We start from the raw sequence: 17929 nt of genomic DNA, 5'->3' as shown, positions 1-17929 counted from the left end.
CTGGCAGATAAACTGTTCGTGTTCTCTGTTACCTTTTCTGGTAAAATGGGAATAAAGGTCTGTACTCAAATGCTGCTTATTTTGTATTTGATAAAAAATGTGGGAGGCCTCTAGGAGAGAGAGAGAGACCATCATCACAATAGTTTCCTGGAAACGCTCACTGTGTCTCATTACGACATCCTTTCATGTGTAAGGTGACACAACTTAATTGTGCCAGACTGTTAATTCTGTGTATTGTTCAATAAAATGCCTTCTATTCTTTGATAACATCTCAACCTCTCTTCTCCTCCCTTGATTACTTCGGAATGAGAAAATATTTACTTCCCAACCGTTTCACCTGGAAACACCTACTCGATAGGACATAAAATCCATCTTTGTGAGGCTAGAAGAGTTGAGAGAATGTAGCAACGGGTGCAAAGTGTTTCGTCTGGCGTTTCGTCGGTCGCCCTCAAGCCTGTGTGTACGCACGTGTGAGATAAACATGTTAATTAAATCCAGGGGCGCCTGGGTGGCTCAGTCGGCTAAGCCTGCGACTTCGGCTCAGGTCACGACCTCGCAGTTCGTGAGTTTGAGCCCCGCGTTGGACTCTGTTGCTGACAGCCAGGAGCCTGGGGCCCGCTTCAGGGTCTGTGTCTCCCCCGCTCACACTGTTTCTCTCCCTCAAAAGTAAACATTACCACAAAAAGGCTGTGATCTTCCTGTGGCATGCCGGGACTCTGTCACACCATGAGGAAGACAGTCTTAAAACAAAATTTTTAATCCAAATTTAAGAAAAGTGAGAAAAAGGCAACAAAATGCTCAAAACCAAGTTCCTCACGTTCCCTTAAAAATGAATGCCTCTCTGGTGCTCTTTCCTGAAGATGTCACCTTCCTTCTAGTCACGGATGATTTCATTTTCAGCTCCTCCCTCTTACCCCTTGTTCACTCAGCCACTCCAGCACCAGCCACGACTTCCAAGAGACCCAAGCTGTTGGGAAAAACTTTCAGGCACCATGATTCCAAAAGCCAGCGTGAGGTTGGCCACGTCCATGCTTAGCTTCGTGGGTTACTGATGTACCTACCTCCCCAAGCTTTCTTCCCTCCTTCAAAGGACTGTCACGTTTTCCCACCGGTGGTTCTCTTTCTTGCTGCCATCTTGGTTAGCCCCTGGATCTTCCGGTACTTCTGCTCAGCATTCCTGGCACCTCTGACATCCACACAGTTGATTCTAAATGACTGCCTTCAGCCCGATGATCTTTTCTCCCGTTACCTCTCAACTATCGTATTGTCATACTCCAGGCATCATCATTACCAATAACTGTACCACATGCCAACGTACGGTTTCAAATACCTACTCCTTGACACTTCCTTTCTCCACTCCTGTGATTCGTTCATCTCATCAGGTCTTGTATCTACCCTCTAACTACCTACCTACCTCCCTCACCACTTTTCTAAGCATCCCATTCTTGAGACCTTCCCTCCTTGTCTAGAGTTCATGGTTCAGCACTATTACCACACCGTTGCAAACACAATCCCTTGCTCCTTTTTTCCTCTTAATATTTGCTCACAATAATCCCAACTCCATTGAAATCCTACAACTTGGTTGACTAGACTCAATTCTAATTTCTGATCACAAATCTCAGATTAGCATTCAACACACACATATATTACATTTTTCCAGTTCTATTCCCTTTTACTAAGATCACTCACATTTCCTCTCTCTCAAATCTCTGCTACCCATTTCCCTCCTCACCAAATGTTGCACACGCACAGATGAGACCTATTATTCTACCGGCAAATATACTGACCTCCTCGCATTCACTTTCATATATCCTGCCTTCTTTCCCGATACGTTTCATAAACCCTTGACCCCAGTTCCCACTCTATCAGCCATCTAATTTGCTTCCTTTTATAACAAAATGTTCTGAGCTGTCTTTATTTTCTGGCTCCAAAACCCCACTTCCCATTTTCTGCTCAACTTACTCCAGTTGGGTATTTATCTCCAATGCTTCATTGCGATAAGTTTTAACAAGGTTGAAATGATACAATAATTGCCAGTCAATTGTGTTTATCCAATTATTAGATTTTTTTGCACCCTTTTACATACTTGAGCACTGCCTTAGTGCTTATTCCTTTGGATTAATGTTTATATATCTTTTTCCATCTTTTCACTTTCAACCTATCTGAGCCCTTATATTTAAAATGTGTCTCTTGTGGGGCGCCTGGGTGGCTTAGTCAGTTAAGCATTGGACTTTGGCTCAGGTCATGATCTTGAGGTTCATCATGAGCCCAAGTCCTGCGTTGGGCTCTGTGCTGACAGCTCAGAGCCTAGAGCCTGCTTCAGATTCTCCCTTCCTCTCTCTCTGCCCCTCCCCCACTCACACTGTCTCTCTCTCTCTCTCTCTCTCTCTCTCTCAAAAATAAATAAAACATTAAAAAATAAAATAAAATGTGTCTCTTGTAAGTAACATGTAGTTGGGTCTTTTAAAAAATGGTTTAAAAAAAGTTTTTATTTATTTACTTAGGGAGAGAGAGAGAGAGAACAAGAAGGGGAGAAACAGAATCTCAAGCAGGCTCTGCACTGATTTGGGGCTCAAACTCATGAACCGTGGGATCTGTGACCTGAGACAAAATCAAGAGATGCTTAATCGACTGGGCCACCCAGCCACCCCAGGGCCTTATTTTTTACTCCGGTCTGATAAGCTTTGTCATTTAATTGGAAAGTGTAATCTTACATTTACTGTATTTAATAATGTGACAATTACTAGTATAATTAGCATTTACTAATTATATAATTATTAACAAAATTGGGTTTAGTTTTTTGTAATTACTAATATTGTGTAAATTCTAATATAATTGGGTTTAATCCTGTTACTTGTTTTCTATTTGTCCATCTGTTCTTTATTCCTTTATTTTTCCTTTCCTGCCTTTTTTGGATGAATCAAGTACTTTTATTATGTTTTATCTTTCATTAGCTTAAAAAACTTCTATTATGAAATAATTTCAGGTTTATAGAAAAGTTGTAAGAATAGTACAAATAACTCTATATACCCTTCACTCAAATCCGTTATTAACATTTTCCCACATTTATCATTGTATTTTTTTCTGATATGAGGACCCTTTGTTCCAAAATACTCTAGTGTGTATTTCTAAGGAAGAAGGGCATTCAGTTATATAACCACAGTGCAATTATCAAAACCAGGAAATTTTATACTTAATAGTCATATTATCTAATAGACCTATTCCTATATAACCAACTGTCCCTACAGTGTCCTTTAGAGCAAATTTCCCCCAGTCCAGGATCTGAATGAGGACCATGCAGTACATTTTGTTGACACGTCTGTCTCCTTTAATCTGGAGCAGTTTCTCTGACATTCTTGTCTTTCATGATCTTAACATTTTTGAAAAGTTCAGGCCAGTGATGTTGGGGATGTTCCTCAATTTGGGATACTTCCTCAGGAGTAGGTTCAGGTTAGGTGTTTTGGGGAAGAATATCAACTAAGAAATCTTGGGCACTCTCAGCATCACATCAGGAGACACATGGTTTTAATTCATCCCATTATTAGTGATATTAATTTTGGTCACAAGTTGAGAGTGTCCGCCAAATTTATCCAAAATTAGGATTTTTCCGTCTTGTAATTAATGAGTAATTTGTGGGGAAATACTTTGAGGCCGTGTAAATATACTGTTCTCATCAAACTTTCCTCCACTTGCTTTAGAACAACTGATTATTGAATCAGTTACTATTGTGGTGGTTGTGAGATGGTGATTTTTATCATTCTTTCTATATTTGTTTCTTGTTCTATTTTTAAACATAAATTCTCGTATTTCAGTTGTTATTCTAGAGACTTCAATACGTATCTTTGATTTATTACAGTTTGCCACTATCTGAACAATATAGTAACCTCAGAGCAATCTGATGAATATTTCCTCCTAATCTTTGGGAAACTATTGTCTTTTTTTTTCTCTATATATGTTAAAACCCCACAAATCATTGCTATTGTTGTTTTAAATAGTCACTATTTGGTGCTTTTCATGCTTCTTTCTAGGATAATTTTCCTTTAGCCTGTAGAAATAAAGTGTTTCTTATATAGATCTAGTCTTACGGCAATTAATTTTCTCAGATTTTGTTTGAGAAATCTTTAACCTTAACATTTGAAAGATATATTCACTGCAAGAGAATTCTAGGTTGGCAGAGTTTTTTCTTTCAGCACTTTATTTATTTTTTAAAATTTTTATTTACTTACGTATGTGTGAGAGAGAGAGATACAGTGTGAGGAGGGGAGGGCCAGAAAGAGAGGGAGAGAGAATCCCAAGCAGGCTCCAAGCTGTCAGTGGAGAGCCCAACGCAGGGCTTGAACTCACGAACCGCAAGATCACGACCTGAGCTGAAATCAAGAGTCAAAGGCTTAACTGAGCCACCCCGGTACCCCTTCTTTCAGCACCTTAAAGATGTCATTCTTCTTGTCTTCCGATTCCAGAATTTCTATGGAAAAGTCAGTCTTAAGTCGTATTATTGTTCCTCTAAGATAGTGTGCCCTCTTTTTTTCTATTTTAAAGCATTTCTTTATCTTTGGTTTTAAGCATCGAGTGTATCTCTAGGGTGCAGTTTTCTTTTTGAATCTACTCTCATTGTGTTCACTGAGCTCCCTACACCTGTGAGTTGATGCCTTTCATCAAATTGAGATAATTCTAGACGCTACCTCTTCAAATGTGTCTCCTCTATGTGCTTTCCTCTCTTTCTGAGATCCCTATTCTGCTTATTTAAACTTCTGACCATGTTCAAAATCTCTCTTATCATCTGCTTTATTCTTTCCGTTCTTCACTCGTGCTTCAATTTTGGTATTTTCTAATGACCTTTTCACGAATCCTGACTTCTGTTGTGTCCATCATATTGTTAAATGCATCCAAATAAGATACTTTCAAATATGATATCTTTCAATTTTAGGGTCTTCGTTTTTCTCTTGTTCCTAGATTCCAACATCCTGTTGAAATTCTCTACCTTTTCATTCATTTTGTCCATCTTTCCTCTGTTTTAATATACTAATCATAGTTATTTTAAAGCCCATCTGATAGATCCATTATCTGGATTATCTAAGGGTCTGGTTATATTTATGTTTTATGTTTGTTGGCCATTTTCTCGCTCTTTGCTTTTTACTGGATGCCTGATGTTATATATAAGAACACAGAGGCTGCAAATGATACTGTTACCAGAGAAACTTCTTTCTTCAGCTAGTCAGAGATGATTTGGGACTGATGATGTCAGTCCAGTCAGGGACTGAGCTGGGGCTAGAGTCGGGTTGCAGTTTTTGTAAATCAGTCCACCCTTGGTTCCTGTCTGTCCTTCTGGGCTTTTGACTGAAAGCCTGGCAGATCTGTCTCCTCAGCTGTGAAAGAGAGCAAGAGAGTCAAGTCAGCCCCCAGCGGAGGTTCTGAATTTAGATTAGCCTCCTGCCCCATAGCTTCTCAAAACAGCAAATGTCTTAAGGGTAGACAAATTGTGTATTTGTGGAAAGCCCTTCCTTATCGCAGGATTTTGTCTCCTAAGGACCCTAAGATTGTGGGAGATTTAACTTTAAATCTTCTTAGGCTTTTATTTATTAAAAAAAATTTTTTTTAAATGTTTATTTAACTTTGAGAGAGTGACAGAGCAGGAGTCGGGGAGAAGCAGAGAGAGAGGGAGACCCAGAATCCGAAGCAGGCTCCAGGCTCTGAGCCCGATGCGGGGCTCGAACCCATGAACCGTGAGATCATGACCTGAGCCAAAGTCGGCCGCTAACCAACTGAGCCACCCAGGGGCCCCTAAATCTTCTTAGGCTTTTATATTTTATTTTTATTTTATTTTATTATTTTATTTTAATTTTATTATTCTTTCCATATCAAAAAAAATCAACTTCTTTCTTCAGTGAACTTTTTTACAAGGGTGGAATCATTATAGTATACATAACTTCTTAATTAAACATACACACATATTTGCTGATAAAACATTGAAATTGTTTTAATATACTTTTAAACTTATGGTGGAGTTCTAGCTTCCTATGTTTGCATTTTATTTTGTGTTAATTATTTGTATTCTTTGTTCATTTATTTTTGTACTTTAATCTTTTTTGTATCCATTTTGTAAACTTTCACACAATTAAATATTTACCTGCATATATTACATATATCAAAATTATATCTGGAACATTATATTCCTAAATCCATGATAAATGATCTGTTTATTCAGGATCCTTCACACCCTGTAAAGACAAATTCGTATCATAATGAGAGTTGCATTTAAGTTCTTTCGAAAACTCAAGCAATAAATTCTCTTGTCTTGCTCAGATGTACAAGACCACAGCATATATATCCATTTCACATAATGATATGATGAAATCTTTGCTTCTATTCATTGTTATAAATATCCTTTTTTTAATTTAATTTTTTATTTTTTTAAATTTACATCCAAACTAGTTAGCATATAGTGCAACAATGACTTCAGGAGTAGATTCCTTAATGCCCCTTACCCATTATCCCCTCCCCCCTCCCACAACCCCTCCAATAACTCTCAGTTTGTTCTCCATATTTATGAGTCTCTTCCGTTTTGTCTCCCTCCCTGTTTTTATTTTTGTTTCCCTTTCCTTATGTTCATCTGTTTTGTCTCTTAAAGTCCTCATATAGGTGAGTCTTACTAACTGCATTTAGCAACATCTGAACTCCTTTAAAAATATATATTCATTGTCTTTCTTCCCCACCAGAATTTAAGCTCTTTGAGGGCAGTGTCTTGTTCTGTCCTGTTCACTGCTGTATCCCTAGAGTCTCGTACACAGATGTTGAGTGTACTTGTTGAATGCCTCCCCATTACATCTTGGGAGCAGCAACTGCGATCTAATTTTGGTTTTCTTCTTCCAGCACCTAACAGTGGTGTGCACACTGTGGACACAATGTTAAGATGGGTAGGTCCACCCTCTCTAGGGAATTTTAAAGATGAGCCACTTCCGACTGCCCCGTCATTGCGATTCCTCTGGACGTTGCTGACCAGCCAAACACGTTGCTAAAGAAAAGTGCAGGGAATCCAGGCTTCCAACCCAAGTCCCAAGTCAAGAAGGGGACTTGCTCAGCGCTATCGGTACATGCCACTGGCCTGAAGGTAGAAAGGAAACACAGAGCAGAGCAATAGGGTTATGGTTTGATTTTCTCCTACTATACTTTGAACTGCCTCCAAAACATAACTGTTTTCAACAGTATTATAACCCCCGTGAGGCAAAACTTCCAAACACTTAACAGTTTCTTTCTTTCTTTTTTTAAAATGTTTATTTATTTATTTAGGGAGAGAGAATGTGAGCAGGGGAGGGGCAAAGAGAGAGGAGGAAGAGAATCCTAAGCAGGCTCTGCACTGAGCCCGATGGCGGGCTCGATCTCACGAATTGTGAGATCATTTCATGAGCCGAAATCAAGACGCTTAACAGACTGAGCCACCCAGGAGCCCCAAGACTTAACGGTTGCTAAACTCCAAGTAATTTAGTTTAACTACAGATTCATCCACGGTATGTCCTAACACTGTATACTATAGGCTGTGAACCATGGAATCAACGTAGTGTTTCCATTGCTAACACTGTCTTAATGAAATCACAGAAAGTATGAGCACACACTCCAGTACTCACAGTGAATTTTTATGAACACGCCCACATACTTACATGTATGTAGGTACTAGGCAGTGCTACAAACTGCATTTCTTAGTATGGTCAATGTTTTTAAGAGTAAGGAACTCACTAGCCTGAAGTATTAGTTTCACATATCTTTATTCCACACAAAACAAAACAAAACTTAGACCCATCTCATGGAACAGAATACACTTATTTAAAGTTTTGACAGTGTACAAAATTAAAACTGGGGTATTTATTCCAAAGTTTCATAGAAGTATTATCTTATAAGGCGATTTCTTTCCTTTAGTAAGTAACATTTTAAGTGTCTATTATTCTGGAAGCAAATCATCTCCTAACTCTTCATCGGCAAAATCATCCTCGTCAATTCTTTTTCTTGCTGCAGTTTTTGGCCTTTCTATCTGAGGGCCCAGTGGATCCACATAGGAGGCATCTAGGTTTCAAAATAAATGGTTATATTAGAATAACAAAGAAAAAACAAAACAGACGTGAAACCGGTTAGTCTCGTAATCCACACTGAACTGAGTGAACAGAAACGCTCTCCCAGATCATCTAAAATTTTGTCTGTACACAAAACATTCTTAACGCCCGCTTAACACGTTTTGCCATCTCACCAAATCTTCTCCAGACCTGTTATGCCTGTAGGAACCGGGTGGGGGACACCAGCACTTGCCTATTTCTTTGTTACTGCTACTTTCGTAAGGTTCATTTGTCCCAGGTAAAGCTCTGAGTTTGGCACTTAGTCGTTCACCTTTACTACTGGCACTACAGTTCTGGCCACTATCTGAAAACACAAAGACAAAAATGCATTTAGCACGTTGAGAAAATATAACACTACATTACGAATCTTAAAGTATACTTATTTGCCAAGAGACACGTTGTTTCATTTGGAGGCCACCTTCCGAGGGATATAATTCTGGTTTTCTGAAACTGAAAAGGAATCTCTTCTTGCGAATCTGTAACATAGATAAAACAGCACTCGAAAGTAGTCTTTGCGTTCTTTCGCATGTACGTTTAGTTACAGGTTTCAATTTTATAGATTGACTGGTGAGAAGTTAGAGACCACGTTGACGAATATCCCTAGTAAAGAACAAGGAGCAACTGGAGAAAAAACAAATAGGAAGTCGTAAGATCAGTATGAGCCGTATCATCAACCTCGTGGTCAAGGCTGGTGAGTGGCCCTAAAACCACATCAAATGACACACAGCAGAAGAGGTAGGAGAGGACAGAGGCCATGCAGTCACCTTCGTCAGGATTAGATTCGCCCTGTGGAGAATACATTTTGGCCCAGTACGAGGAAAAACTAAAAGGGCTGTAGCATCCAAACACGGACTGGCTGCCATGGGAAACCCTGCAATCCGTAGCACTGAAGATTTTCAGACCGGGCCGAACACTCACGGTAGTAGGAAACATTGGTAGTAATTCTTAACCTCAAACTTCTATCATATTTTTCAAAGAAACACTCCTCTAGCCCCATCGTTTTTATTTCCTTCTCTTAAAATTCCCACAATGTTATTTTTTCCTATTATGGGAGCTTCACAAAAGTGAAAAATGAGAGTAGTCTATCAACATCCACTGATCATTTCTTTTCTGACTATATATTTTAGTTTATTGATAATGTCTCTGGGAATAAACTAAAACAAGATGGTCTTTAAGATCCCCACATTTTTTTTTTTTTTTTTAAGGAGCAAACACATTTTTTTTTTTTAATTTTTTTTTTTTCAACGTTTATTTATTTTTGGGACAGAGAGAGACAGAGCATGAACGGGGGAGGGGCAGAGAGAGAGGGAGACACAGAATCGGAAACAGGCTCCAGGCTCTGAGCCATCAGCCCAGAGCCTGACGCGGGGCTCGAACTCCCGGACCGCGAGATCGTGACCTGGCTGAAGTCGGACGCTTAACCGACTGCGCCACCCAGGCGCCCCTAAGATCCCCACATTTTAATGGTGGCCAAATTTCTCTCCAAATTCTTATGGAAAACATAACCATTTCCCCCCATTGTTATTACTGGATAATGAAATGCTTAGTTTTAGGCACTGAATGGTTCTATACATTGTTTTTTTGTTTTTGTTTTTGTTTTTATTTTGCTCCTAATTTTTTGTTACAGTTGAGCTCATCTTTTCCATCTGTAGGTGTAAACGGTTATCTTTCAAAGTGCTTGAGTGAGCTCAGGTCAAAAATGTGAAAACCATTGCTTTAGGCAATATTTCTTTTTTCACTTTTCATATAGATATAAGTCATATATATGAGTAAAGCAAAACTCTCACATTCCCTCAGACATCTGTAGGCCTTCTGAAATCCCAACACACTAAAGCATTCCAATCCTGTGGAAAGAGCAAACCTTAAAAAAATAAAAACTGACTCCGTACAAAAACTTCAAATGTCCAACTTGAAAAGCCATGAATACTGATTTTTTTGTTTTAAAGATTTTTATTTGTAAGTAATCTCTACACCCAACGTGGGGCTCAAAGCTATGATCCCAAGATTGAGAGTCATGTGCTCCTCTGACTGAGCCAGCCAGGCGCCCCCCCCGCCATGAATACAGTTTTTAAACGCTTCCTATTATTATAAATGCCAGAGAGGGTATATATTGTGAATATCCTTATTTCATAATTTTCAATCAACTTCATGGAGTGACACTGCCACACATGGGGAGGTGCAAATGGATCGATAAGCATTTGTAAGTCTAGGTGGGGTTTTACGGCTAAATGATAAATCAGGTTATTATATTCATCTCAGTACTGCAACAAATAACAGTTACTATTTCCTAGAGAAGAGTTCACAAAATAGCTTCCAAAAACAAGAATATGGAGATCAATTTATCTGAATTATCAATCAATTAACACTAAGACTTCCAAATGATACTTTTTATTAGGGAAAATCTTAGAATCACAGAATTTAGAGTAATTAGGGTCCTTCAAGCTTACCTATACCAGAAAAAAAATAATACCCCCATGAAATGGACAATGTATATATACAACTCTCAAAAAAAAAAACAAAACAATACAACTGGTCAATAAACATAAAATTATTTAAGTTCACTTAACCTTAGAAACATATTAAGTGAGAAAAATAAAGTCAGATCACTACATACTGAGTGATACCATTTTTAGAAAGGTTAAAACAGGTAAAATTAAATCTAGTGTTTACATACCTGATAACATTGTATGTGAAAAGGCAAGAAACTAAACAAATATAAACCTGAATGTACATAAAACAGAAAAAAACCCTCACAGTGGCTGCCTGTGGGGAAGGCAGGAGACAGAGTGGGAAGAAACACACGGGCACGCAGAGCAGTAATTTCTGGTTCTAATGCTTCGTGGTGGCTTCAGTAAGTTTATTTTTATATGTGGGTAACTTAAGAGTGCTACATTACTTCTTTTGGAGGTATCCAGTATTACATAATTTAAATCCTCACATAATTCTAAATGTAAGATTCAACAATGCCTATTAAAATGGTCAGGATTTAAAAAAGATTAGATTAGTAAGGGAGATGAACACATTTTCTGAGATTAACGTAGTAGTATGTATCAACAGTTGACGGCTTCGTGGTCAGAGTGGGAAGCCTCCCACCTTTCTCCCTCACAAAGGTACCAATCTGACAACATACGATCCTAAGAGCCTTTATGAGAACTCCGGAAACCACTCGGGAAGTCACAGTACCCCAGGAAACCTCAAATCCAAGGACAACTGCACTGACACAGGGAAGAAAAGCCATTGGATTTCAACCGGGTCAGCCGCATCCCAAGCCAGCGTAGCTCACGACTGGGAGCAAAAGGCCAACATGCAATGTCTCCCTTGGGAGGGGACAAAGAAGAGTGGCACAGGCCTCGGCATTTTCGTCCCTCGGGGTGCTGCCTGAGACACCGGTTTCGGTCTTGCCCGACTTGGAGTGCTGACGAGGAACCGGCATGCTCTCTGGATGAGATCGAAAGAGCTCAGCGGTTTGGTGCCCCGAGTACCTCCCCCCACTGCACCCAGAAGCTGCACGGCCTGCCGCGACCAGGGAAAGTATCCAGCTCACAGCTCCTTCCTCAGCAAAGAAAGATCCGAGTGGAACATACAGCCAATGTCCCGGCTTTAGGCAGGGCCGGGGGGATCCCGAGGGCCCGGTCTCCCGAGCACTAACGGGGAACTGGCATACCTTGAATGCATGGGGGCTGCGGAGAACAAGAGGGCTCAGGAGCTCACTGGCTGCTGGAGACCTTGCAGCATCCCACACGGACCCCAGAGGAAGCAAGAGATTACGAATCCTGAAACCTAACTGGGAAATTACATGCAGAAGCTGAGAGAAGACGCATACCGTGAAAACTTGGAGACCCCCATAGTCTCGAGTGGGACTGATTGGTGACGGTTTTCCCTGTACGAAGCCAGCCCCCCCCAAACCAGAGAAAAGTGGCTATTTCTTCAAATGAAGAAATCACAAAAAACATGAAAGCATGGCCCAATGAAAGAAAGAAAGTGAATCTTCGGAAACCGACCCTGAGGAATGACGATCCGTTGATTTGATTACCTGACAAAAAATTCAAAATAATTGTCTTAAATAAGGTCAATGTGCTACAAGAGAACATAGACAGACAATAAATGAAATCAAGAACGTGAAGCATAGACCAAAGTAAACTATCAACTAAGATAGAAACTAAAAAAGGACCAAATAGAAATTCTGGAGCTGAAGGATACAATAACTGAATTGAAAAATTCACTACAAGGGTTCAAAAGCAGATGTGATCAAGCAGAATAAAGGATCTCTGAGCTCAGAGACAGGTCATTTGGAATTACTGTATCAGAAGAACAAAAAGAAAAAAAATAAAGAAAAGTGAAGAAAGCCTAAGAGAATTATGGAACACAATTCAGATCATGGGGCATAAACGTATCAGTATACGTATTACAGGAGTCCTAGAAGGAGAAGAGAGAAAGAATGGAACAGAGAGATTATTTGAAGAAATAATGTATGAAAATTTTCCAAATATGAGAAAGGAAATGAATATCCAAATTCAAGAAGCTCAAAGAACTCCAAATAGGATGGACCGAAAAAAGACCACACTGAGACACACAATCAAACTGGCAATTCAAAGACAAAGAATCTTAAAACCAGCAAGAGAAAAGCTAATTCATCATAAACAAGGGACCAACCCATACAATTATCAGATTTCTGAGCAGAAACATTATAGGCTAGAAAGGAGTGAGATGATACATTCAAAGTGCTGGAAGAAAAATCTGCCAACCAAGAATACTATATTTGGGAAAACTGTCCTTCAGAAAGGACAGAGAAGTAAAGACTTTTCTGGATGAACAAAGGCTGGGAGAGTTTATCACCACTAGTTCTGGCTTGCATGAATTACTAAACAGAATCCTTCAAGTTGAAACAAAAGGACACTAGACTGGAACAGAAAATCATATGAAAACATAAAGCTCTCTGTAAAGGTAAATATACATAAGCACTGAATCCTGAAATACTGTCATGGTAGAACAGAAGTCATTTTTAATTCAGATATAGAATATAGAAGCATAAAAATAACTGCAACTATGTTAAAGAATACAAATTATAAAAAGACGCAATTTGTAACATTGATAACACAGTGACGGGGCAATGTAAAGGAGTAAAGTTTTTGTATGTGATTGAAGTTGTTATTAGTTTAAAATAGATTGTTATAACTATAGAATGTTTTAGGTCATTCCCACGGTAACCAAAAAGAAAATGCCTATAGGAGATGCACACAGGAAAATGAGAAAGGAATCTAAGTATGCTACTATAGAACAAAACAAAACAAAACCCCCAAAGCCCCACAAAGACATAAAAAGGCAGGCAGCAAGAAAGATAAAGGACAAAATAACTATAAAGCACACAAAAAATTTAACATAATGATAATACTTAAGTACTTCCCTATATGTAATTATTTTAAATGTGAATGGATTAAACTCCCCAATAAAAAGACACAGAGTGGCTGATGGGTAAAAAAAAAAAAAAATCCAACTATATGCTATTTATAAGAGACAAACTTCACATATAATGACATACATAGGCTGAAAGTGAATAAATAAAAAAAAGATATTCCATGCAAATGGGAACTGAAAGAAAACAGGAGTGTCCATACTTATTTCAAAAATAGACTTTAGGGGCGCCTGGGTGGCGCAGTCGGTTACGCGTCCGACTTCAGCCAGGTCACGATCTCGCGGTCCGTGAGTTCGAGCCCCGCGTCGGGCTCTGGGCTGATGGCTCGGAGCCTGGAGCCTGTTTCCGTTTCTGTGTCTCCCTCTCTCTCTGCCCCTCCCCCGTTCATGCTCTGTCTCTCTCTGTCCCAAAAATAAATAAACGTTGAAAAAAAAAAATAGACTTTAAGTCGAAAATGATCAAAAAGACACAGAAGGACATTATATAATGATCAAAGGGCCAATTCACCAGGAAGTTATAACAATTATATATGCACCTTAACAGCTGAGCAACCAATATATGAAGCGAACAATGACAGAACTGAAAGAAGAAAAGGCAGTAACACAATAGTAAGAGATTTCAATGCCTCACTTTTTTTTAATGTTTATTTATTTAGAGAGAGAAAGGGAGCAAAGCGGCAGAGCGGCAGAGAGAGAGCGAGAGGGAGACGGAGAATCCCAAGCAGGCTCTGTGCCGTCAGTGTGGAGCCTGACATGGGGCTCGATCTCATGAACCGGGAGATCACGACCTGAGCCGAAATCAAGAGCCAGATGCTTGACTAGCCTAGCCCCCCAAATGCCCTGAATGCCTCACTTTCAGTAACAGCTCAACCAGCCACAGCATCCGACTCTCGAAGCTTTCACTCAGCAGAGATTCAGCTATGTTGTTGTATGTATCCTTCCATTCAATTGCCGAGGAGTTGTACAGATACGTCACGGTTTATCCAGTCCCCTGTTGATGACTTACGTGTTGCTTCCAGTCTGTGGCTATTTGAAATAAAGCTGCTATGGATAATTTGTGTACAAGTCTTTGTGTGGGCACATACTTTAGTTTCTCTCGAGTAAATTCCTAGAAGTAGAATGGCTAGATAGTATGGTTCAGTGTATGTCTAACTTTAAAAAAAACTGTCAAACTACTTGCTACAATGGCTGTCCCACTTTACATTCCATCAGCAGTGAGTGAGAGTAACAATTATTCCACATCCTCACCATCACTTGCTATGGACAGTCTTTTTAATTTTAGTCATTCTACTGGGTATCTAGTTTTAATCTGCATTTCCCCAGTGATTAATGATTGACCATCTTTTCATGTGCTTATCTTTCATTTGTATACCCTTAGTTAAAATGTTTTGATAACTTAGAGTTTATCTTAAACAATAAATACGGTGCATTCTTCCAAGAATGTTGAGGATACGTGTTTACCCTTCCTAAATCTCTGTGGATAACAGTAAATCTATACAAAATCTATAGCAGTACAGAGAATGAGTGTATGTTTGGGTGTTGTGGAGGTGATGGCGGGGGCATATCAACATTCATGTATTATGGAGATTAACCCCACCCCAGCTTTACTGAGATGTAACCGACATCTAGCACTGTGCAAACTTATGGTATACAATCTGGCCATTTGCTACACGTATGTATCGCAATTTGGTTGCTACCACAGCACCAGTTAACACCTCCATCGTGTCACATATTATCTTTTTTTGTTTTGCCCTGAGAACATTTAAGATCTTAGCAGCTTTTAAGTATATAATACAATGTATTTTTTTAAATTTTTATAAACTTTCAAAATTTACTTTGAGAGAGAGAGAGGGAGAGAGAGAGTGTGAGCATGAGCAGGGGAGGGGTAGAGAGACGGAGAGAGAGAATTCCAAGCCAGCTCTGGACTGTCAGCACAAAGCCTGATGCGGAGCTTGAACTCCCGAACCGCAAGATCATGACCTGAGCCAAAATCAAGAGTTGGACACTTAACCAACTGAGCCACCCAGGCGCTCCTATGATACAGTGTTGTTAACTGTAATCACAACGCTGTACATTAGATCCCCAGAACTTATTTATTTTCTAACTGGAAGTTTGTATCCAACATCTCCCTCGACCCCTGGTAACCACAGTGACCATGATTCTACTCTCCGTTCCTACAAGATTGGCTCTTTTATTCCACATACAAGTGATATCAAACAGTATTTGTCTTTTTCCGACTTACCTCACTTAGCATAATGCCTTCAGGTTTCATTCATGTTGTTGCAAATGGCAGGATTTCCTTGTTTCTCATGGGTGATCAATACTCTATTGTATAGATACTCCCCATCTTCTTTATCTTTTCATCTGCTGACAGACACTTAGTTTCTGCATCTTGGCTACGGTAAATAATGCTGCAGTGAATATGGGAGTGCAGATCTGCCTCTTTTTTTTAACGTTTACTTATCTTGAGAGAGTGAGCAGGGGAAAGGCAGTGAGAGAGGGAGACAGAACCCCATGCAGGCTCTGCACTGCCTGTGCGGAGCCCGACTAGGAGCTCGAAGCGAGATCGAGGCTTGGATGCTTAACCAACTGAGCCACGCAGATGCCCCGATCGCTACTTGATTTTATGACCCACTAATATCCTGTTTTCATTTCCTCTGGATACATACCCAGAAGTGAGATTGTTGGGATCATATGATCATTGTATTTTTAATAGATTTTATTTTATTTTTTATTATTTTTTCTTTTAAATATATATATTTTTATTAATTAATTAATTTTTAAAGTTTATTTATTTTGAGAGACAGAGAATGTGAAGGAGGGCAGAGAGAGGGAGAGAGAGAAACCCGATGCGGGGCTTGAACTCGCAAACCATGAGATCATGACCTGAGCCGATACCAAGAGTCAGATGCTGAATGGACTGAGCCACCTAGGTGCCCCTATTTTTAACATATTTTAAATTTTATTTATTTATAGAGAGGGAGAACACAAGAGGGGGAGTGCAAAGAGAGAGAGCGAGAGGGGCGGGGGAGAATCCCAAGGGGGGTCTGCGCTGTCAGCAGAGAGCCTGACACAGGGCTCAAACTCACAAACTGTGAGGTCATAACCTGAGCCAAGACCAAGAGTTGGATGCTTAACTGACTGAGCCACCAGGTGTCCCTATTTTTAAAATTTTCAAGAGTCTCCACATTATTTTCCAAGGTGGCTGCACCAATTTACATTCCCATCAACAGTGCACAAGGGTTCCCTTTTTTCTACATCCCTGCCAACACTTGTTACCTCTTGTCATTTTGATGACAGTCATTCTAACAGGTGTGAGGTGGTAACTCATTGTGATTCTGGTGATTAGCGACGTTGAACATTTTTTCATGAGTCTGTTAACCATCTGTATGCCTCCTTTGGAAGAATGTCTTTTCAGTTGTTCTTCAGCCCATTTAAAAGTCTGTGGGTTTTTTTGTTACTGAGTTGTAGAAGTTCTTTATAAATTTTAGAATATTAAGCCTTATCAGATATGTGGTCATCCATATACCTTCCTCAGTAAAGTGCCTGTTCAAATATTTTCCTGATCCAAAAAACCCAAAAACCAAAAAGGGTCGTTTTCTTACTATTAAGTTGTAAGAGCTTTTTTTATATTCTAGTCCCTTGTCAGATACGTGTTCTGAAAATATTTTCTATTTTGGCTTGCCTTTCACTTTTTTTTTTTTTTTATTAAGATCCACACCCAGCATTGAGCCCAATGCAGAGATTGAACTCGCGACTCTGAGATCAAGACCTGAGCTGAGATCAAGAGTCAGACGCTTAACTAACTGCACCACCTAGGCGTCCTGCCTTTTCACTTGTGTGTCTTTTAAAAGAGAAGCAAACGTTAATTTTGATGAAGTTCAATTTATCCATTTAAAAAAATTTTATGGATCATGCTTTTAATGTCGTATCTTAAGAAATCTTTGGCTAATCCAAAGTCACAAAGATTTTCTCCTGTGTTTTCTTCTGCACGTTTATAGTTTTCAGTTTTATATTTAGGCTATGATCTATTTGAGTCAATTTTTCTATATGGTGTAATTTGTTGATCAACATTAATTTTTTTTACATGTGGATGTCCAAAAAACCCAGCCCTGCTTGTTGAAAAGACTATCCTCTTTCCATAAAACTGTTTTTGCATTTTTGTTAAAGGTTAATTGATTATGTATGAGTCTATTTCCAGACACTATATTTTGTTCCACTGCTACATATCTACCAAAAGGAAAACTTTTAATGTCCACATTTCTGGAGTCACATACAACATCTGTTTTACCTGCTTATTTGAATATTTCCCTTCTACTAGTTTGGAAGCTATACATCCCATTTCAATTATTTTTATATTTACTAAACATTTTAGGCATTTTAACACATATATTTAACAAATTTTAAAATTAATC

At 39.2% G+C, this 17929-nt stretch overlaps 1 protein-coding gene across 2 annotated transcripts in view; it reads right to left on the bottom strand.

Annotated features, from left to right (window-relative positions):
* Positions 1 to 7424: 7424 nt before the first annotated feature.
* IFT88 (intraflagellar transport 88) overlaps positions 7425 to 17929 on the bottom strand; it is a 133212-nt gene continuing 122707 nt past the window's right edge. For both annotated transcript variants that reach the window (XM_047077521.1, XM_047077527.1), the window contains 2 exons: positions 8296 to 8406; positions 7425 to 8055 (listed from right to left, as the gene is read on the bottom strand). In XM_047077521.1, the coding sequence (XP_046933477.1) occupies positions 7934 to 8055; positions 8296 to 8406 (233 nt within the window). In that variant the 3' untranslated portion in view covers positions 7425 to 7933. The remainder of the gene's footprint in view (positions 8056 to 8295; positions 8407 to 17929) is intronic.

The sequence above is a fragment of the Lynx rufus genome, unplaced genomic scaffold (genome assembly GCF_022079265.1).
Source record: "Lynx rufus isolate CCGP_SWC_20201006 ecotype Redwood Valley unplaced genomic scaffold, mLynRuf1.p SCAF_1, whole genome shotgun sequence".
In the NCBI taxonomy this organism is placed as follows: domain Eukaryota; kingdom Metazoa; phylum Chordata; class Mammalia; order Carnivora; family Felidae; genus Lynx; species Lynx rufus.
This window is presented reverse-complemented; position numbering and strand designations above follow the sequence as displayed.